The following is a 22,913-nucleotide window of genomic DNA, read 5'->3' on the forward strand; positions in this document are numbered from 1 at the left end:
TTATTCTATTATTTTAAAACTTTAGTGTGATCCTTACTTAAATATTCAAATGATTATAGTTTTTTTTTTTTTTACCAAAGATAGAAAACTCGAACTCGCAACCTCTTAATTGAGTATGGGAAGACTATGCCATTTGAGTTATAACTCATTAGCCAAATAATTATAGTTTGTTTAAACTAATAAATAAAAGCATATGATGATAGTAGTTATATATCTAACATTTAAATAATGTAAATTCCTTTGTTCTTGATATTCTTCTAGATATTTAAATAACATTAAAGAATAATAAATAAAACCCCAATTAGGACTTGCAATACGGAGATATAAAACTGCCACAACTTTCACGAGAACATGAACCTATCCCAATTGATATCCTAGTTTATTCGGATGATGACATTTGACAAATGACCAATATATATTATAAGAAATTAAGTAAGTTTAATTTACTTCAAAAATTAGTTTAACCGATAAAAATTATTTTATATTTATAAAAATGATTAGACTTTTAATTTTAAACAATATTAGATTTGATACATTTTTTCTCGCTTAAGATTAGATAAAGGATTTGTTTGGAACTTCTAAAAAAATATTTTTTGTTATTTTTTTAAAAAAATTTATAAAAAAATAAAATAATTTTATGTTTAGATATTTTATATCAAAAATATTTTTATTTATCAATTATGTTTAAGTTTAATAATATAAAAATATTTTTTGTTTATTTATTATGTAATAAAAGATATTTTTTATTTTTTTAGTACATACTTTTATTTTTATTATTAAAAATTTATCAAACACACTAAAAAATAAAAAATATATTTTTTATCAATTTAATTAATACCGTCCAAACAAGCACAAATATTTGAAGTCCCAAATTTGAGGATGACTTAAATTTTTGTGTGGTGTAAGAGTGGTCCATAATAATTTTTTAACCAAACTTTGATACCATATAAAAAATTAAATGGACTTAACTTACATAAAAAATTAGTTGATAGATCCTTTCAATTTTTGTCTAATTTTTTTTATAAAGTATGATGTTTTATTATTTAACATTTTTTTTATATGTTATCTCTTAAACTCCTTTAAAAAAATATATATAGTAATACGAAATCACACTTTAAAAAAAAAAACTTAAAAGACAAAAAAAATTAAGAGATTTATTTTTCTTTTTATTTTCATGCACTAATAAGAAAACACCAATTATGCTACTCCTGCATTATTTTCTACATGTATATTATTTGTCTGACTGTCTTTTTTGTCCATTTACTAATTAAGGATGGATGAAATACATGATATTAAAGATAAGTATGATATCAATCATTGACAAATAGACCATTTTTTTCCCTTGTACCAAAGGTTGGTGGTGGGTACACTGTATACTTGGCCGTTAAAAACATAGACTATCTATTTATTTTTTAATTATTTCGGTACCTCAAGAAATTAAAATGTAAATTACTCTCAATTATCATTATTGTGTAATAATTAAGTCTAATTGCATATGTATTTAACAAATGAAATAAATCTTCATATATATTTTATTTTAATATATATAGTATTGTGTTTAAATTAAATTTTAAATAATTAATCTATTGTATCATTTCTATCTGTATAAGAATATAAAATTTGCAACTCGCATATATTTTAAATGGTATACGATCATTTTGGAGTAGATAAAAGAATTCTTTGATCCTTCTCCAAGAACACACGAATTTTTTGTGCTTTAATGTGTATGATGGCTTGAGTTGTCAGGATAGTATGATAGGTAAGAACATGACCGACCTTGCTATTTCTTTGTATTAAAGTGAGGCATAAACAGTGCCTAATATTACTCATGCCACACATGTTTTATGCACATATATGCTATTATTCTAAAATCTAAATTATATAGGAAACTTGTATTACATTTATATAAATCTTAAAAACATGAAAATATATGCTTTATTTTTGAGAAGTTTATTATTTTTTAAAAGACTCTGATTATTTTTAATAATTTATTTAAATGTGTGAATTGTGAACTGTGAAGAACGTAACAATACAAGAATTAAAAAACTCGTTTTTTTTTTTGTCATACACATACTTATCGCACTCTCTCGTACATTTTTCAACTACAACCCAGCTATATTTGAATATTGAATTTGGTGTGACTTATTAAAAGGCATGTACATAATATATTTGCCACTTAGGATTGACTTTATTAAAGAAGTTTTTTTTTTTTGTCAAATAAAATGGACCGGCTCCAATTTTAAGTATTATAAATTCATTTATATCACACTCATGCACATAATTTGATAAAATGTTTTTTTTTCAGTCTTTTCCTATAACATATCAAATAATTTCCGACAGGGATATCTGCATGGCATCTTTCCATTGAAATAAAGACACACCAAATAGCCGTACCATATATACACTAGTATTGTTCAATAATAAAGACACAATGTTTCACAATTATTGCTAACAATTATTGCCAACTTTTAATATTTTCTTCAGATAAAAAATAAATTCAAGATTTAGTAAATTAGTGTCAAAGGGTTGAAAGAAATAAAAACTGTTCAATGCATTCATCAACCAGCAGAAACATGGCCGAAAATTTTCTAATCCTTTTGCTTCATTTACTAGTTATCATGGTATATACATCATGATAAATTTAATTTAATGTTATTTTTTTTGGTTAATTTTCTTTTCAAAGCTTATGATTACACAACTTAAAACTTATTTTACTTTGCAGTGTTCATCCTGTTGAGCCTAGTTTAATTTTGGGTAAATTTATGATGACAAACATTTATTTGGGTTGAAAGCAAGGTTGCGAGAACCGGACCGGTCAATGAACCGGTAAAGTAACTGGTTCACTGGTTCAATGGTCCGACCGGAGTTCAACTGGGGTTCAACCGGTTTAATTAAATATTAAATAAAATTATTAAAAATTAATATATGTAATGCTTGATTGCTATCTAGTTGTTCTATCTTCAAAAATAAAAATTTCTAATTAGTAACAACTACAATTTACAAACACAAATTTACACAAATTAAATACAGTTACAGTCAATGACTAAATATTGATTGTTGAAAAGCAAAGTAAACCTGAACAAAATCACTAAATGAAGTCAATCAAAATACAATGGTTCTCAACAAGCAACTAGAGAGGGCTAATTCCATAATTTCTAGTCTTGAAGATGCCCACAGAATTATGTTGTAGTTGCTGATCATTTTGTGGCTGTTCCATCTAACTTCAAAATGACAGCAATCTAGAATCCAGAAAAATATATCAATCCATATAACTCATACGACATTCATTCAACATAATTAACAGAGCAGAATTGAATTTAAATATTAAACCCAAAATTCAACAGAGCAGTATTCAACAGAGCAGAAATAAACAAAACTCAATATAGCCAAATTCAACATAGCAGAATTGAATTTATATACCGAAATTCAAAATAAACAAAATTGAAAAACAAAACAAGAATAATTAACAAAATAAAAAAAATTAATTAAAAAACAGAACAAGAACCCATGAACAAGAACTCAGAAGAAGGAAAAGATTTGAAAAACAGAACCATGAACTCAAATCTGTCCAATTCATACAGTTTTATCACCAAATGAACGAAATTAATTGAAAGAAGGAAAAGATTGAAGTACTGACTATTGAGTACTCACCGCGGGAGAGGCCGAGAGCATGGTCAGACTGTCAGAGCCAGACGTCGACCCACGCTTCGGTGACGGTGACAGTTCGGTGCCGACAACACGCTGACGACCACGACGACGCCAAGCCGATGACCAGACGACGCCAACACGGTGATGCTTCGACCCGCGACGGTGGCCTTCGACCTCGATTCGCGACGGAGACCTTCGACCCGGACAGAGGAGAGATGTCTCGGAGACAGAGGCGTTTTTGATGACGAGAAAGAGGCAGCCGACGACGGGGACGACAGAGAAGATTGGCGGCGTCTGAGACTAAGAGCGAGATAGATTGGGGGATTTTGCCATTTTGGTGAGACTGAGAGTGAGAGAGAAGAGAGAAGAGAGAAGCAGAGAAGCTCGGGAAGCCATGCACATCAACCACAGCTCCACCGCCTCCTTCCTCCGCCGCTGCCATGCTCCGACAAGCCTCATTCTTCGCTGCTCTCCAAAGAACCTTTGAATTAGGGATTTTGATTGTACGTTGGTGACACTGAGAGTGAGAGAAGGGAAAGGGGATTGGGGGGCATTTGGGCTATGCGTTTTGTTTTTTTTTTTTTTTAAATGCCAAAACGACGTCGTTTGGCATATGAATTTGCAAACCATTGAACCGCTAAAAAACCGGACGGTTTTTCCTGTTCGCCGGTTAACCGCCGGTTCGATCGGTTTTTTGACCGATTTTTTGCCAGGCGGTTATTAGCGTTACCCGGACCGGTTAGGTGACCGGTTCCCAGTTTTTCCGGTTGAACCGGCCGGTCCGGTCCAGTTTTCATAACCATGGTTGAAAGTCCAATATTGTTTAATGTGTGGTTTAGTGATACAGGCCCATATGTCCAAGTTTATATTGCTTCAGTCTAAGTCCAACAAGTGCTTTAGCAATGAAAAAGAGCCAAAGCTCATCCTCATAGCAACGTTCATAAATAAAATGGTTATATATTTTGCTAAATGTTAAAGGAGGACAGTTGTATCATGCAAAGACAGGAATGGCTCTGTAAAAGCAAGAAAGGACGCTAGGACAACCACTAACCCAAGAACATTAGTTGAGCAATACTAGGATCGTGGTTGAGCAAAACACAAACGAGCAAAGAGCACAGAGCAGCAGCAGCAAGAAAATGGAGCAGAATGTAAAAGGAGAGCATGCCAAGGAAAAAAGCAAAGAAAAGGACCACAGAGGTGGTGGACAAACTCATGGATGACTATTACTTATAATTAACTCATGGAAAATTTTATTTTCATCTGGATAAATATTTTGTTTTGGTATATATATGTAGGTCCAAAAAATTGTTAAAGAATTTGGATTTCTGTAAATTGATTTTAGAAATCTCGAATTGTTATTTGGAATGAGTTGAACTAAAAATTTCATAATTAATCTTGTAGGGATATTAAAAAATGACTTTATTGAGATTTAATCCAAATGTTTTCAGAAATACTTGTGTTGAATAATAATGAACAAAAGAATAGAAAAATATTAGTGACTAAAAACTAAAATTTGCAGTCACTATACCAAAAATATATTTAAGCCAAAGTATTACTAATATCATTGAATTTAAATTTCATATATAATTTAAGCCAAAGTTTAACTAGCTTCTGAATGAATAAGAGTATCAAGCTACGATATTCTATATATATATAACTTTATAACTTTATGTATTATTGTGAAGAGATCATTTTGCAACTAAGAATGTTTTTATATATACAATTTTTTTTAGATTATTTACAACAACTCGTCCCATAAAATTAAAGAGGAGAAACGACAAAGCAACTCTAAAATATAATTAGTCATCTCCATCGATATTATCATCAAAGACAATTAAATACTCATGAGAGCGCCACTGTCAAAAAATAAAACAGCAAATTAACCAAAAAAAAAACAAACATATACATTAAATTAATTAAAAAAAAAAGTCATTTTATGAAGAGAAAAAAAAATTACAAAATTGAGTTAAAATCTTTAGTATTAATTTTGTTTTTGTCTTCCACAAACTCATGAAGCCCAAGAGAAGAACTAGGTCGGAGACCTCGAGGATGTCATTATGGCCATCGCTATCTGAAGCTGGTGGAACAAATAAAAAGTATTATTAATGAAGAATTATTCAATGATACAATCAGTTCTCTAGGATCCTCATCATCTATGATGTATCTAATCCCCTTGTCCCATATTCTTGATCATTTTTTAATTTATTATTGTTGTTTTATATTGTATGTTTTAGACTTTTAGCTAGAAAGAGTATCAATGTGCAATAATGCACGATGTAATTCTAGGAAAAAGCCTTCTAATAATTAATAGTGATCGACAGAGACAGAGACTGAAGATATATAGTTCCTTAACTCAAACTTGATATGGTTTCCATAAGTAATAATTTGGTCCATTATTATTTAAAATTTAGATTTGTTCGTTTTTTTTAGAAAACGAAACTCAATATACAACTCCTCCAACTCTTTGCAAGATACCCTGAGGGAATGTGAGAGCAAGCCCGTCAAAGGAGAGGTCAAGTTCTGTGCAACTTCTTTAGACTCCATGCTTGACTTCACTCACAGCATTCTGCGAAAAGATTCTGGTTTCGAGTATACTTTAGACTTCTCACAAGACTAAGGGCCCGTTTGAAAATTTTAGAAGTAACTTTTTTTAATTTTTGACTTATGAAAAGTAGTAGTATTAATATCTGGTGCAATTTTTAAAACCAAATTGTAACTTTTTAAGAAGTTATTTTGGAGCTTATAGAAAAGTTAAAAAAATGACTTTTCTCGTAATACTTTTACTTTTCATCACATTTCTATAAAATAAGTACTTCTAGTGTTAAAAATCTAAACACAAAATAACTTATTTATAAGTTACTTTTAACAGAATCATTTATTATTTAAGTTATTTTATCAAAAAACCTTAATTAAATTGGTTAGCTGAGCCTAAGTCCAATGTGACAGTGTGACTTTGCAGTACTATACAATGTTAGAAGACATTAAAGAGATGGAAGCTCCGAAGATGGTGGCTTGTCACACCATGCCTTACCCTTTTTTATTATTATTATTATTATTATTATTATTATTATTATTATTATTATTATTATTACACTTGATGAATTAAAAAATAGATAAAAAAAATATCAAATTAAATATGAATAAATTTAAGTTTAAATATAGATATTAATCTTTTAATAATAAGTATATTTTTTTATTATAAATAAGTGTATAATAATTTTTTAACATAAAATTTATTAAGACTCAAATTTTATTAGTTTAGACTCTATTTTAGTGTGATCTAAAAGTAATAAAATTTTATCTAATTTAAAACTAAATAAAAATTTTAAAAATAGGCTCCGACATTATTTAAAATCGAATCCAAATTAAAACGAATCTGATTTTTACCTGCCCATAAACACTTTTCGAGTCTATTCTATTCAATAATAACGAGGTAAAATGAGTAGATAAGCAATTGATCTCGTCAGCTCAAATTACAATCTAAATTGACCCGTAGTATCATCTTATAGTTTCTAGGTTATAGTAATGCATGTTTAAATATTTCATCAATTAAAAGGTTTAATAATTTTGTTGATACGTATAATTTTATTAAATTTGTAATTAAATTTTTATATTTTTAATTTAATTTTTATAATGTTTTTAATTTTATAATTAAGTTTTTTTATATTAAAAATATTAAAATTAATAAAATATATTTTTTAAAATTTGTAGTAAAATATTTAATTATATTTTTTATTCTGGATACTTTCAGTATACATAAAAATATTCTATTAACTGAATTTGGATCTTTTATAGTAAAAAAAGTAGTAAAATAGTAAAATGATAGGTTAATCGTCGTTAATTTTGTAACTTCTATAAGGAAAAGTATATAGAACTAAGAGACGATCAGCGAAAAAGTAAACAACTTAACTAATTTATAATTATATTTAATTAATTTTATTTGTTTTTAATTTATAATATTTGATATTAATTGCTTCTCACTCCAAATTAAAATTCTGAATGATACATTGGAGAAATAGGGGCAGGGATCACGGAACTTCCAACAATTCCGATTCTTAGTATATAAAAAAAATTTATAAAATATATAAAAGAACATCTATTTAGTATGAAAAAGAAACATTATGATACTAAGTAGAAAAAACATCCTAATGCCTAGCATAAGCACCATCCACATAGAGGTTTTGGATTCACCCAGAGGTATTTGACTGGTTTTTGGCTGGTACCCTCTTAATTTCCTAGCATTGTTACTTCTACAATATATGTACTCAACTATCTTAATTTAAAAGTAATTAACTTTTCACTTTACTAATTTACTAACTTTTTTACTTTACAGAATTTTAATTTTTGTTAACTCTAATATTTTTTTATACTGATAAAGATTTAATTATAAAAATTTATATTGATAAAATTATAAGAATTAATAGAATAATTAAATCTAATTAAAATTGTATGTTTAATTTAAAATGATATATATTTATATATGTACATACAAGATTGGACTTTTAATTTTTAATCAATTGATGAAATGTTATTTAATGAAAAAATTTATTTTTCTTTCTTTGTGGTGAAATAGATACTCATTGTAATAATAACATATAAAAGGTCCCATGTTGTTGGAAAATAATTGAAATGGACAAAACTTCTTTTGGAATCGTTAAATAATGCTTCATGTTTCTAAGATTTTTTAATTTCCATTTTTTGTGGTGAAACAGATAACCATGACATATAAAAGGGTCCTCGGCCAATGCTATATTGGGAAAATAATTGAAATGGGCAAAGATATTTTAGAATCTTAAATGTGCTTGCTGCTAAATCTACTTCTACTTCGTATGAAAGGGATCGAGATGAATTTTGTGTCAAACATTTTCTTTCTATTTTAAACCTCAAAACCACACAATCCTATGCAGTGTTTATTTATAAAAATGGAAAAGAAAAAGAAAGCAGTTTGTAATTTTGTATTGCATCATTATATCCTGAGTTAACAGTCAAATTAATTCGTGAAAAATAGGTGATTTCTTAAATTTATTTTTTTAAAATTTTATTAATTAAATTAATCTTTAAAAATTACAAATTAATTATATTTATTCTTCAATTACTTAATTAATAATTGTTGTCGACGATTAGTGATGTTGAATATTAATTAATAGTATACATGACATTTAACATATTCAATTGAAAATTCGAAAAAATTGTAATCTGGAGAGGTATGATAAAGACGCTAAAAGAGAATAACATTATCAAGAACAGAAAAATGAAGTCTATTGATAACATGAACAGCAGTAAGAACAGCAGTAAGAACAGCTTCACCCCAAGTACGTTCAGGACACGAAAAAGAAAGAAATATTGCACAAACATAGTCAAGAATGTGATGGTGTTTGTGGTCAACTCGTCCATTTTGTTGGGACGTACCAGGATAGGAAACCTCAGACAAAGTACCATGTTCTGCAAAAAAGGTTAAAAGTTTGAAATCACAGTATTCTATAGCATTATCGCGTCAAAAAACCTTAATGACCTTGGAAAACTAAGTTTTAATCATAATGACAAAGTTAATATAAATCTGAGCTAACTCATGGCAATTAATCATCAAATAAACCCAAGTAAAGCATGAATAATAAACAATAAAAACGACAAAGTATCGAGCGCCTCCCATAGAAGCGGTGGGGGCGGGACCCAAACATCAGAGTTGATAAAATTCAAAAGAGAGAAAGCAGGAGAGGAATTATTATGAAAAGATAAAGCAGGTTGTTTGATAGTTTGACAAGAAATGCAATCAAAAGACTCATTAATAATCTGACCCAAAATACCCCGAGACATAGGGGTGGCAAAATGGGATAAAAATAGCATATTTATACAAATAATAGTATATTTATAAATATTAATAATAAAAATAGTCTCACTAATGTAAATGATACAATAATTATATTAAAAACAGCTAATTACATAATTGCATAATTTTTAAGATTCTATATAGTTGAATCTAATGGACAAATAAAAAAATATCTATATGATAATGTCTTAATATTTTAGCATACTATAAATCATATTATAAATTTATATATCATATTATAATTTTAAGTCAACTCCTTAAACACATTATAACATAAACCATAAAAAAAGATACACCAAATTAACGAATATCACATGGTCACAATATACACTATAAATTGTCATGATATTTCAAATAAAAAGAGCATCAATACAGAGAAATCAATGAATATAACTAAAATAAAGAGCAACAAAGAGACACATACAAAAAATAATAATAAAGAGAATCAATAAAAATATTAACAAATTAATATATACACGAACAATGTATATATTAATTGTGAATCACAAAAACAAGACAATATATATATGAATTGAAGTACACATGACAAAATAGAATATTACAAAATAAAATTATAGTAAGATTATTTAAAAACAACGTAAAGATGGCACATCTTTTTTGTTAATCGGAAGTTAAAAGAAAAAAAAGTATGCGCCTAATAATAAACAATTAAAATAAACAAAATTTTTAAAAAAATATAAGAAAAATGAAATGTATAAATAAAGACAAAAGAAACAAAAAATAAATAAATTACAAAAATTGTACTCTAAACACGAGAGAGAGGGAGGGAGGAAGGGAGGGAGGAAGAGAGAGAGAAAAGAGAGCAAATGAGTAAAAAAATATTTGATCTTGTATAAATATTAAATAGATAATATTAAAAAAATAAACTAAATTAAATTAATTTATATATTTCGTTATCATATTTATTATTCATTAAATAATTTGATATTTACTCCAATCAAATCAAATAAGTAATATAATTAACTAAATTAATTAATTGATATAATTAATTATAATTAATCAATTAATATAAATTATAATAAATATTGAGATTTGAATATCTAATCAAATTAATTAATTAAAATAATTAATTTGCTTTAATGAATTAAATGAAATAAATCAGGAAACACCTCAAAAGCATACACATCAATTTCATTATTAAGTGCAAAAACCTGATTTTTATATAATAGAATAGATAGATAGATAATAAAAATATTTTTTTAAATTAGTATAATTATGTATTATTCATTAAATATTAATTGTAATATTGTAATATAATTATAATAAAGATATTTTTCTAAAATAAATTTATTTAGAGAAATATAAATTGGTTATTAATAACCGGTGTCATTATTATTATTATTATTATTATTATTATTATTATTATTATTATTATTATTATTATTATTATTATTATTATTATTATTATTATTATTATTATTATTATTATATTTTCGTTTGATAATTGATAAGTAGTTTAATAATGCATTAAATATTGATTTTATATAACTATAATAAAGATATTTTCTTAAATTAGTATAATTATGCATTATTACTTAAATTCTAATTATAGTATAATTATAATAAAGATATTTTTATAAAATAAACTTAGAAGAGAAAATAGTGCATTCATTTTGGCGGAAAAATGGATTCATGAGTAATCGACACATCACTTTCATTAGTTGGAGGGAAAACCCAGTTTTAGTATACTAAGTAGAAAATAAAATCAAAATACATTAAACAAAATTTAACATTCTAAAAATATAACCTAATAACTTTTAAATGATACTTGATCTTTTCATATCACGAACATTTGAATCACGTATCATTCTCCTCTTCCTAAAAAAAGATTCGTCATCAAATCTTGTAGTTGGAAAATTAATGTATGAAGAGAACAAATATAAGAAAGATTTTTTTCTTTTTGTTTTTTTTTCCAAATTGAATAAAAAAGATACAATAAAATTGAAATAGAAACAAAAAGGATATATTGAAATTAAATACAAAAAAATAACTCTACTTTCTACCAAATTTCTTTACGCAATAAGAAAGAGAATCATCAACCTAACTTGTCTATGCTATAATTTGAGAATTAAATTGTAGGGACTCTTTAACCTTCTATCCAATTCCTCAATGTAATAAAAGAGAGATTCATTCAACTTCACTTATCCACATCATGGTTTCATCATGAAACAAAAAAAAAAGAAAGGTTTTCACACCTTTAATCAATAGATGTCGATAATAATAATTTGTGAGATATTTATAAATTCTTATTAGATTAAAATAAAAAATTCTAAACCTATAAATAAGGTCCAATTTAATAACTAAATAAACAAAATTAAAATATATTAAACTAAATTGAACATTTTAAAAATATAAACTAATAACTTTTAAATAATACTTAACTTTTTTATATTACTTTTAAATAATACTTAACCTTTTTATACGACGAATATTTAAAATATGTATCAATAAATGTTGAGAGTTGATTTAAATCTATAATGAATTAATTTTCGACTGAAATATACAATAATAAAAAAAATAATAATAACGATCATACTATTTAATCAGTATGAATCACACTTCATTCTATAATTAAATAAGATGATAAATTTTAAATAAGAACACATGGTACTAACTACTAACATCACATTCACACGGTCGAAGATATATAGCATGGAAATAGATAAATAATTTTACTAGTAAATCAATTCTTTAAACAAATAATTTGCTAATGAAATAAAAATAAACAAAAATTAATAAAAAATAATTTTTGAAAAAAAAAAACAAAAAAAAATCTAGTAATTTGATTAAAAAATTGAAAATTGATATGCAGTCATTATAGTTTATTATTTTTGACCATTACTTTTAGTCATCAATTAAATTCGTTCTTTTCGTTTAATAATTTAATAACTAAATATTGATAATTAATTTCGTTCTTTTCGTTTAATAATTTAATAACTAAATATTGATAATTAATTAATAACAAAAAATAATAAATTTTGACAATTTTTTATATATTTTTTAAAAAAATTTCATCTTTACCTGTAACATATCAGATAAATTCCGACAGGGTTTATCTGCATGTCATCTTTCAATTGAAATAAAGACAACACCAATTAAATTAAATAGCGGTACCATATATACACTAGTATTATTCAATAAAGACACGATGTTTCACAATTATTGCTAACAATAATTGCCAGCTTTTAAGATTTTTTAACAAATAAAAATAAATTCAAGATTCAGTATCAAAAGGGTCGAAAAAAAATTAAAACTGTTCAACGCATTCAGCTAGCAGAAGCATGGCCGAAAATTTTCTCATAATCTTGCTTCAGTTACTAGTTATCATGGTATATATACATCATGATATATTTAATTTAATATTCTTTTTTTGTTCTTCAATTTGAACAATTTTCTTTTCAAAGCTTATGATTACAACTTAAAACTTATTTTACCTTGCAGTGTTCATCCCATGGAAGAGAATTGGGTGGTGGAACCAAAAACAATATGAATCATCATATGATGAATAATCATCATGACATAGACCCTTCTCTAATGGTGTTCTTGACAATGAAGGATTTGAAGGTAGGTCAAAGGATGCCAATTTATTTTCCAAAGAGAGACCCTTCAACTTCACCTAAGCTATGGCCAAAACAAGAAGCCGATTCACTTCCTTTCTCGTTGGAAAAACTCCCACAACTCCTCCAACTCTTTGGCTTCGCCCGCGATTCTGCGCAGGCGAAAGCCATGGAAGATACCCTGAGGGAATGTGAGAGCAAGCCCATCAAAGGGGAGGTCAAGTTCTGTGCAACTTCCTTAGATTCCATGCTTGATTTCGCTCAAAGCATTCTGGGAAAAGATTCCGGGTTTCGAGTACTTTCGACTTCTCACAAGACTAAGTCTAGTGTGGCTTTCCAGAATTATACAATGTTGGAAGACATTAAAGAGATGGAAGCTCCGAAGATGGTGGCTTGTCACACCATGCCTTACCCTTATGGTGTTTTCTATTGCCATAGCCAGACAACTCAGAACAAGGTTTATAGTGTGCCACTTGAAGGTGACAATGGTGATAAGGTGGAAGCTATCGTTGTTTGTCATTTGGATACTTCGGAATGGGCTTCTTCTCATCCTTCATTTCAAGTTCTTGATGTTAAGCCTGGAACCTCTTCGGTGTGCCACTTTTTCCCTGCCGATAATCTCATCTTCATTCCAAAAGTACTTCAATCCCATGCTGGATTTACCTCCATGTGATGTTAGCAATGAAAGTGTGTTTCACTTAATTTCATAATAAAACTTGTCCTTTTATTATTATTATTAAATAAAAAGTAATTCTTATGTTAATTGAATTGAGTCTATTAGGCATGTATATGGCCTGACCCGAATTCGAACATTTTGAGAGCTAATTTGGTGGAATTTTACGGAATTTAGGGTCGAATAAGAGTTTTAAAAATATATCTGGTCATTATTTATGGTCGAGTTTGACTTCACTCGACTTATGTGTATTCTAAGAGGACTAAAAAAAGTATATATATTTTAAATTAATTCTAATATTATGTTATAATTATAAATTTATTGTTTTATTTTTAATCGCATTATTGAATTAAAAAATAGATAAAAAATATGAAATTAAAATTTATAAATAAATTCATATTTAAATATGGATATCAATTTTTTTATATCAAATATATTTTTTTTATTTATAAATAAATGTATCATAATTTTTTGATATAAAATTTATCAAAATTTATATTTTATTGGTTTAGACTCAATTTTAGTATGATTCAAATATAGTAAAATTTTATCAAATTTAAAACCAAATAAAAATCTCAAAAATAAACTCGATCATTATTTAAGATCAAATTCGAATCAAAATAATGAATCCGATTTTTACCCGGTCATGAACACTCTTGGAGCCTATTCTATTCTATAATAACGAAGTAAAATAAGTAGCTAAGAAATTGAACTCGTCAGCTCAAATTACAATCTAAATTGACCCGTAGTACCATCTTATAGTTTCTAGGTTATAGTAATGCATGTTTAAATATTTCATCAATTAAAAGGTTTAATAATTTTGTTCATCAGTATAATTTTATTAAATTTATAATTAGATCTTTATATTTTTTTAACTTAATTTTTATAATATTTTTAATTTTATAATTAAGTTCTTTTTGTATTAAAAATATTAAAATTAATAAAATATTTTTTTTTAAAAAATATGTGGTAAATATTTAATTAAGTTTTTTTATTGTAAGTACTTTCAGTATACATAGAAATATTTTATTAATAGGATCTTTTAAAGTAAGAAAATTGATAAAATAGTAAAGTGAATCACAATTAATTTTGTAATTTCTATAAAATATGTTCTCAACTATCTTAATTTAAGAGTAATATAATTAACTTTTCACTTCACGAATTTATTAATTTTTTTACTTTAGAAAATCTTAATTTCTGTAATCTATTTTTTTTAGGGTTAAGTATGATTTTGGTCCCTAAGATATAGGTCCATTTTTTTTTTTTGCATATAAAATGGTCCCTAAAATTTAAAACCAAGTTTTAAAATTGTCCTTTTTACTTAAATCTTAAAATTTTAGACCAAATTATCCATAACAAAAAAAAATATAAAATAAAATAAGAAAATGAGAGTGTTTCTGCGAAGGAAGAAGGAAAGAAGATGAAGGGAGAAGGGAAGAAGAAGAAGCTGTCCACGATCAACCTCTGACTCCGCTTCCGCCACCAAAAATTTAAAACTAAGTTAAAATTTAGAGACGATTTTAAAACTAAGTTAAATCTTAAGGACCATTTTGTATGTAAAAAAAGGTTGAGAATAAATAATAAAAAAAAATTATCTATACCTTAAAGACCAAAATCATACTTAATCCTATTTTTTATATTGACAAAGATTTAATTATAAAAATTTATATTGGTAAAATTATAAAAATCAATAGAATAATTAAATCCAATCAAAATTGTATGCTTAATTTAAAATGATATATATTTATGTATGTACATACAAGATTGAACTGTTAATTTTTAATCAATTGAAATGTTATTTAATGAAAAAAATATTTTTCTTTTTTTTTTTGTGGTGGTGAAATGGATCCTCATAGTAATAATAACAGGTCCCATGTTGTTGGAAAATAATTGAAATGGACAAAACTTCTTTGGAATCGTTAAATAATGCTTCATGTTTCTAAAATTTTTTTATTTCCATTTTTTTGTGGTGAAACAAATAACCATGACATATAAAAGGGTCCTCGGCCAATCCTATCCAGTGTTTACTTATAAAAATGGAAAAGAAAAAGAAAGCAGTTTGTATTGCATCATTATATCCTTTTTAGAATTAACCGTCAAATTAATTCATGAAAAATAACACGTTTTTTAAATTTATTTTTTAAAGATTTTATTAATTAAATTAATCGTTAAAAATTATATTTATTATTTAATTATTCAATTAATAAACATAAAAAAATAATACACAAAAAATGGTGCACATAACATTATGTCAAAAGAAAAAAAAAACATATTAATTAGTTATTAGTTGAAAAAAATAGTTCTTATATTTTATTTTAAATTTTTCCATGGCTAATTATCCAATACATATGCTGCTTATCCTATAAATAGATGATGAGATGAGCCATCACTCATATACACCACAGACAAATAGAACGAACTGAAGCTTAAGAATGATGAAGCCAACTCTTGCTTTTCTCTCCCTTCTCTTCCTCTTTTTGGTATGCTTTTTTTTTTTTTCTAATTAATTCTTTCACACTTTCGATTATAATAATGCGCACTTCGTTTTTGTCTTTAACTAATTTGTTCTCGCATTCTCCTTCTTTAACACCAATAACCAATCAATACTCAATAGTAGCTTAATTAGAGTTATGAATATATGATATAATATAAAATAAGATTGATAAAATAATACGAGGAACATCAGCATATATATTTACTATTTTTTTACCTTTGAGACTTGAAGCTCAACTTGCATCAAGAATCTATAAAAAAAATTAAATTAAATATTTTTGTAACAAGTTAAAAAACTAAAAGTAAATTAAATTTATTATAAATCGATGTGTTGAACTTGAACACATTGTGTAGTCTTCATTTTACTAATTTTTCCTTCTCACTATTTTGTTGGATAAGTTTGCTACTACTTCGGAATCAAGAAAAGAGCCGGGAGAATATGGGAAAATGGTGACGAAAGATAATGAAATTTCTGAAGGAATCGAAGGCCTTCTTGTTGATGGATTGAAGCACAAATGTGAAGAGGACAAGAAGACAAATATTTTGAGGAATTTTGAACCCATACCAAACTTTTTTTTTTATAAAGAGAAAGTTAGTGCCGAGGAGAAGAAGCAAAATATTGTGAAGAATTTTGAACCGAAACCAAATCCTTTCCCTTTATTTTACGGTGAAGCTAACAGGAAATAATAATGAATTAAGTTGATGCTAATGATTATTATTATTATTATTATTATTATTATAATCACATGGCTGAACAAAAAAAAAAAGAATGTATTGGCACAAATAATAAAAAAGATGTGGTATGTTAATTATGTTGTTTCTAGCTATCTGTGTATTAATGTATTAATAATAAGGTCTGTCGTGAGACCTTTTATTTGGTTCTGAAATAATAGTTGTGTTAAATACTTATTTGGATTATTAAACCCTAGATTGCGATGGCAATTTGAGATCTCATGGGTGATATATGTTTTCTTGTAAAGTGTACCTTCTTTTTTATTAATGATGACATTGTTATTATTATTATATTATTGTTGTTGGCAGTGAAACTAGCTCATGGTAATTAAAATAATAGATTAATTAGTGGTATTTATATAGCTTAAATATTTTGTGCATGTTCATAATTTCATATTACCATAATTTCTTAAAAAAAATAGGTTTAATTACTCTGTTGGTTCTTATAGTTTTGCAAAATTTTCAATTAGGTCCCTATACTTTTTTTCCTTTTAATTGGGTCTCTATACATTAATTTTTTTTAATTAAGTCCCTATTAACGTTAAACGTCAAAAAAATGTTAGTCAATTATGAAATTACTTTTATACTCTTAGGGACCTAATTGAAAAGAAAAAAAATATAGGGACTTACTTGAAAATTCGGTAAAACTATAAATATTCAATGAAATATATTCCTATAATCCCTATTCAATGATTCTAAGACATGAAAAATATTCCTATAATTACAGAATGGACATAGCATATCAATGATATGTTTTCCAGTTGATTAAGAAAACATAAATCACTCACAGCCTACAAACAAATATCTCACTGTTTCCCATGTATCCTCCTCAAAATTCGGTGGCATCGATGGTTTACCTTTACAAAAAGAAAGTTACAATTATTACTAATTCAATGCATACAAAGAATTGAAGCCAGGAATATACCTCAAAGAAGGAAAATAATCTTGCATTGTCAAGTTATTGGATGGAAGGCCAAGGCACAAAATTGGATGGAAGTGGTTAATACTTGATAGATACATCAGACTAATATCTTTTACATAAAAACTAGATTTAATTGGATCTGAACCTACAAAAATCAGGTTGAACAAATTATTATTGTGTTAGCAAGCGACCACTTACTGAGGGGTGATTAAGAAGGATGGTAAGAAAATTAGAGGACCAACACCTCAAGTAGGCGCCATGAGAGTGTGGTAAGGGAGAGAAAGAGAGAAGTAAGTAGAGGGAAGCAAATGGTGAGACCATGTCTGCTGAATTGTCAGGCCAGTCATATATCTTTTTCATTTTACATTTGCAAGATTTTATACTAATTTCTGTATGCAAGTCTCCCTTAATATTGCTATTATACAGATATCTATATCAAAGAAGAAGATTCAGTGGGTTAACTAAGAATTTTCTTATATAATCTGTCATAGTTTCTGCCATCTGGCAACAACAACATATGAGCCCATAGTGGGGATATATTGCAGAGAACAATAGAGGTTAGTAACAGCTAACTTATTGGTATTCTTCCAAAATCAAAACACTCTGTACAAGATTTATCATCATTATCATGAGGATCGAAAGAATCAGTGAGTAGAAGTAGAACTATCAAACAGTGTTTTGAAAAGTATTACATCAAAATTGAATATAACATGCCATAGGAAAGAGGCATTTGGCTCGTTAACAGCAAATGTCAATAAAACTACAGAGAAAGCTAGCACACATTATAAATACGTGCAAGCAATGAAAAGTTTTTCCCTGCATAGACAGATGGACACATCTTGCTTTCAGCTTATAACTTGTGCTTATTGCTGCAACACTGAAAATGAATAAGAGTTCTCTGGCTTCCAGTTTTGCTTCTCAAAGTTTATTTATTATTGTTCGGTTGGTCGGGTACCGGACGTTTCGGGTTAGGACTCTGAGGTCAATACTTCGGTTGATGGGATAGCTCGTCTGGTCGCGGTTTCCATATTCCGGGTGAGCGAGGTCCCGAGCACTTCTGATGGAGAAAGGGGGGGGGCCACCTGCAAAGACACTCCGACGCCCTTGTCAGAATATGTGCAGGCGGAGAGAGTGATGTATGAAATGTGACGTACCTTGGGGGGAGAGCCAGTCTCCCCTTATATACACGCCAGTAGTGGGCCCTTCCAGTGGGCAGGCCCACACTCTCGAGGGTGTTGTCACACGGCTGTGCACAAGCCGTACGGGACACGTGTGCGGGTCGGGTGGAGGGCGAACCATCGGGCCGGCGAGAACTCGGGTCGGGTCGACCCGCGCGAGTTTTGGGCCAGGCCGTAACAGTGCCCCCGACGCGTCAGCGATGGTCGTGAGGGCCATGGGTGGCGCGTGACGTTTACCTTCGTGTGTTGTCGCTGGGTCGTCTGGTCGTGGGAGGGACGCGTCTCTTGTGCGCGTGTCCCTTGATTTGCCGTGGCATTTGTTTGCCGTTTCGTTTTCCGCGCTGGGCATTTAATGCTCGTAATGATTTGAAAAAACCCGTGCGTAAAGACCATCTTACCCCTGCTTCCTTTCGCGCTTCTTTGGGGGTGGTTTTTAAGTGGTTTTCGCCCTATCCACCCCCCACTCTTATCATTTCCAACTTCTTCTCTCCCTAACATCCAAAGTTTCTTGCGCAAACTCCTTCCTGCTTCGACTTCCAGCCCAGATTTCTTTCATCGTTCCAGGTAATCTTCTGATTTCTCTCTTCTGTTGTCTGCGTTATGCTCTGTTATTGTGTGATTTTTGTTTGCATCTACTGCATGGCTGGTTTTATTTTTGTTAAGAGGTTTTTTCAGTGTTGGGATAGGTGGGTTAGGAGAGGGGGTACCATTCCAGGGTAGGCTTTCTGGGTGGTTTGTGAAGTAGATGCAGTCTTTAGCCGTATCTGGTTGTGATTGAGATGGAAAGACGTAGTTTCTGAGTTTTTTCGAGCTTCCGACCTCATAGACTAACGGAGTGGTACCCCGCTGTAGGTATGCCTCGTGTTGTTTCCCGGTCTTCCGGATCTGCTGCGGCTTACGACCCGTATGCTTGGGTAACTGATGATATAAGGAGTTCACCCAACCAGATGGATTTAGAGGAACTGACGGAGTTCCGGCAAGCCGGTTACCTATGTGGGGGGACTGACGAGGAGGCCAACTACGAGGCCATTGTCCCGCTTCCTCGTGAGCGTATTTATGAGCTCAATTTCCATTCTCCTCGCGTTCCCGATTGGATTTGGTTTTACAAGTCCATGTTCACACAAGTCGGTGTTCGGATACCGTTCTCCGATTTCCAAATGGCGCTGCTGAACCGGATATCCGTCTGTCCGTCTCAACTTCATCCGAACAGCTGGGCTTCGATCCGCTGCTTCGAGATGGTTTGCGAGTACTTGGAGCTACCGGCTTCAGTGGACGTTTTTCTCTATTATTTCAACCTTACCAATCCCTCCAAGCAGGGGAAAGCAAGAAAGGGGTTTCTTTCTTTCCGTGCTGCTCAGGGTAGGAAGATTTTTAGCCTCTTTGAGGATTCCTACCATGGCTTCAAAGATAAGTATTTCAAGGTTCGTCCCGTTAAGGGTCGCCATCCCTTCTGGTTGTCGTTAGAGGGGGAGCGCCTTATCCAGACTTACTGGAGCTTTGGCGCGGGGTCGAATCCTTTTGTGAAAGTGTCGTACAAGAGGTTGTCGGCTGTAGATAGGCAGATAGCGGACGTTCTTCTTGCTATCTTTGAAAAGAATCCCGTGAACCCCCACCTTCTCATGGGTGAACGGGAGGCCGGCCGGAGCTATATTCGTGAGTTCCTTTTCTTGTTTACGTATGCTTCTTGCTTTATTCGTTTGTCGGCTTGACGGCTAACGTTCTTGTTGTTTATCGCAGTGGAAATGTCTGCTACCGTGACTGGTCTTGAGAACCTGATGAAGACCTTTTTTGATGCTAGTGATGATGAGAATGCCGAAGGGAAAGACGCCGGCAAGTCGGAGGGTCCATCGGGGGAAAAAACGGGCCAAGCTTCCCCTGCTCAGGATGCCGAAGAGTCGGGAAAGCAGGGCTTGGGGGATCAGGCTTCCCCTCTTCATGAGGAGGGACCTGCTGACGAGCAGGTGACTCGCACCCCTCAACCGGATAGCGATGTGGAGCTTATCCATACTCCTAGGAAGCGAAAGATGTCTTCCAGCCCGGAAGGGGTCCTTACCGTGATGGAGAGGAATTTTGATGCCTCCAAGTTCATTGACTCCCAGTTGATACCCGGGACGGAAGAGCATTTTCATGCGACCGAGCTGTCCGGACAGGCGAGGTGGATGTATCGCACCTTGCTTCGTGGGGCCGTGATAGCTCGGAAGGCTGAGTTTGAGCTATCTGGTATGGAGGCGCTTCGGAGGAAGCTTGAGTCTTCTGTTAAGGCGAATAATGACTTTAAGGCTCAAGTTGAGCTCCTCCAGGGTCAGCTGTCCGAGATGGGGGGAAAGCTTAATGCCGCCGAGGAGAAGTCGTCGTTTATTGCGGAGAGGCTGAAGGCGTCTGATGAGACCGTGGCTCGGCTTCTTGAGCGTGAGATGACATTAGAAAATCAACTGAACGCAGCTCAGGGTCGAGTTGTCGCTTTGGAAAAGGAACGGGAGCAGGCCATTTCGGAAGCGAAGGCCGCTAAGGCAGAGGCCGTTGATCTTAAGAAGAAGCTTAAGGTGGCCAAGGAGCAAGGGAAGAGTGCCATCTTGATGACCGAAGATGCCCTGAAGGCCCAGCTGAAGATTGCTGCTCCCGATTTCGAGATCTCGTCAATTGGTGTTTTTAAGACTATCCAAGACGGGAAAATTGTCGATATGCCGAGGAAGTGAGGTCTTATAACTTAGGATATTTTGTAATGTATTTGTCGAACAACCTGTTGATGCTTTGTCGTTTTGTTTGCCTTGAACAATTTTACGTGTTCGTTGCACGTTTTGATGCTTTGTTAGTTATCATCGTTTCACTATTTTGTCGTGTTGTCGTTTTCGTGTTACCGTTTAATCTGGGCGGGCTTATGTCTTGTGCCCGTCTTGCCGTTTTCGTATTTGGTAGCAGTTCGGACCGGTTTGGTCGCGTAGTCGTTGAGTTGGTTGAGGCCCATGAGCCGTCTGGCTCCCGGGGTGATCAGTCCCGGGGTGCCGTTTTAGATTTTGGTCACGAGGAACAGATATCAAGTAAGAGGGTTTTAACAAAAGATAAAAGATTTGAACAAGTAAAAATTACTCGACAGTTGGGTAAGTATTTGACAAGGTAAGTAAACAAGTTGAATTAACATGTGGATGGGGCGAATACTAACTCTCCGGCTAGGCTCTCTGGTCGTTGAGCCGGTGGGTCAGGAGTAGAACCTCTTTAGGTTGCTTGCGTTCCATGTTCTGGGTATTTCCTTGCCGTCCAGTTTTTCGAGTTTGTAAGCGCCCTTGCCGAGTACCTCCCTTACCCTGTAGGGGCCTTCCCAATTTACCGCCAGCTTGCCTTCTCCTGGGGTCGGGACGCCGATGTCGTTGCGTCGTAGGACGAGGTCCCCTTCTTCGAAGTCTCGTTTGAGGACTTTTGCGTTGTAACGCAGGGCTATTCTTTGTTTCAGCGCCGTCTCTGTTAGGTGAGCCATCTCCCTTGTTTCTTCGATCAAGTCTTTCTCAATCGCTTCGCTCATGCCCGCGAGGAGTAGTCGGGGGCTTGGTTCGCCGATTTCAACTGGTATTACCGCATCGACCCCATAGGTTAGGCGAAAGGGGGTTTCTCCCGTGGCGCTTTGCTCGGTTGTCCGGTAGGACCATAGGACGGAGGGGAGTTCGTCGGCCCAGTTTCCCTTCTTGCTGTCTAGGCGCTTCTTTAGACCAAGAAGGATGACTTTGTTTGCGGCCTCTACCTGCCCGTTTGTTTGGGGATGTTCTACTGAAGAGAACTTTTGCTTTATTCCCAGGCCAGAGAGGAATTCCATGAATTTCTTATCGGTGAACTGGGTTCCATTGTCCGAGATAACGACCTCTGGGATGCC

The 22,913-nt window shown here is 31.2% G+C and overlaps 1 protein-coding gene and 1 long non-coding RNA gene across 2 annotated transcripts; both read left to right on the top strand.

Moving 5' to 3' along the window:
• The first annotated feature begins 12,629 nt into the window (after positions 1-12,629).
• LOC112736866 (BURP domain-containing protein BNM2A) lies at positions 12,630-13,816 on the top strand. Its single transcript, XM_025786512.3, has 2 exons — positions 12,630-12,825; positions 12,938-13,816. Exons 1-2 carry the CDS (start codon positions 12,778-12,780, stop codon positions 13,724-13,726), a joined length of 837 nt encoding a protein of 278 aa, XP_025642297.1. The 5' UTR covers positions 12,630-12,777; the 3' UTR covers positions 13,727-13,816.
• Positions 13,817-16,030: 2,214 nt separating this feature from the next.
• Positions 16,031-17,242, top strand: LOC112736871 (uncharacterized). Its single transcript, XR_003168842.2, has 2 exons — positions 16,031-16,206; positions 16,619-17,242. It is a non-coding gene; the product is annotated as an uncharacterized lncRNA (long non-coding RNA).
• Positions 17,243-22,913: the final 5,671 nt, after the last annotated feature.

This window comes from Arachis hypogaea, chromosome 13, assembly GCF_003086295.3.
Source record: "Arachis hypogaea cultivar Tifrunner chromosome 13, arahy.Tifrunner.gnm2.J5K5, whole genome shotgun sequence".
NCBI classification, from domain to species: domain Eukaryota; kingdom Viridiplantae; phylum Streptophyta; class Magnoliopsida; order Fabales; family Fabaceae; genus Arachis; species Arachis hypogaea.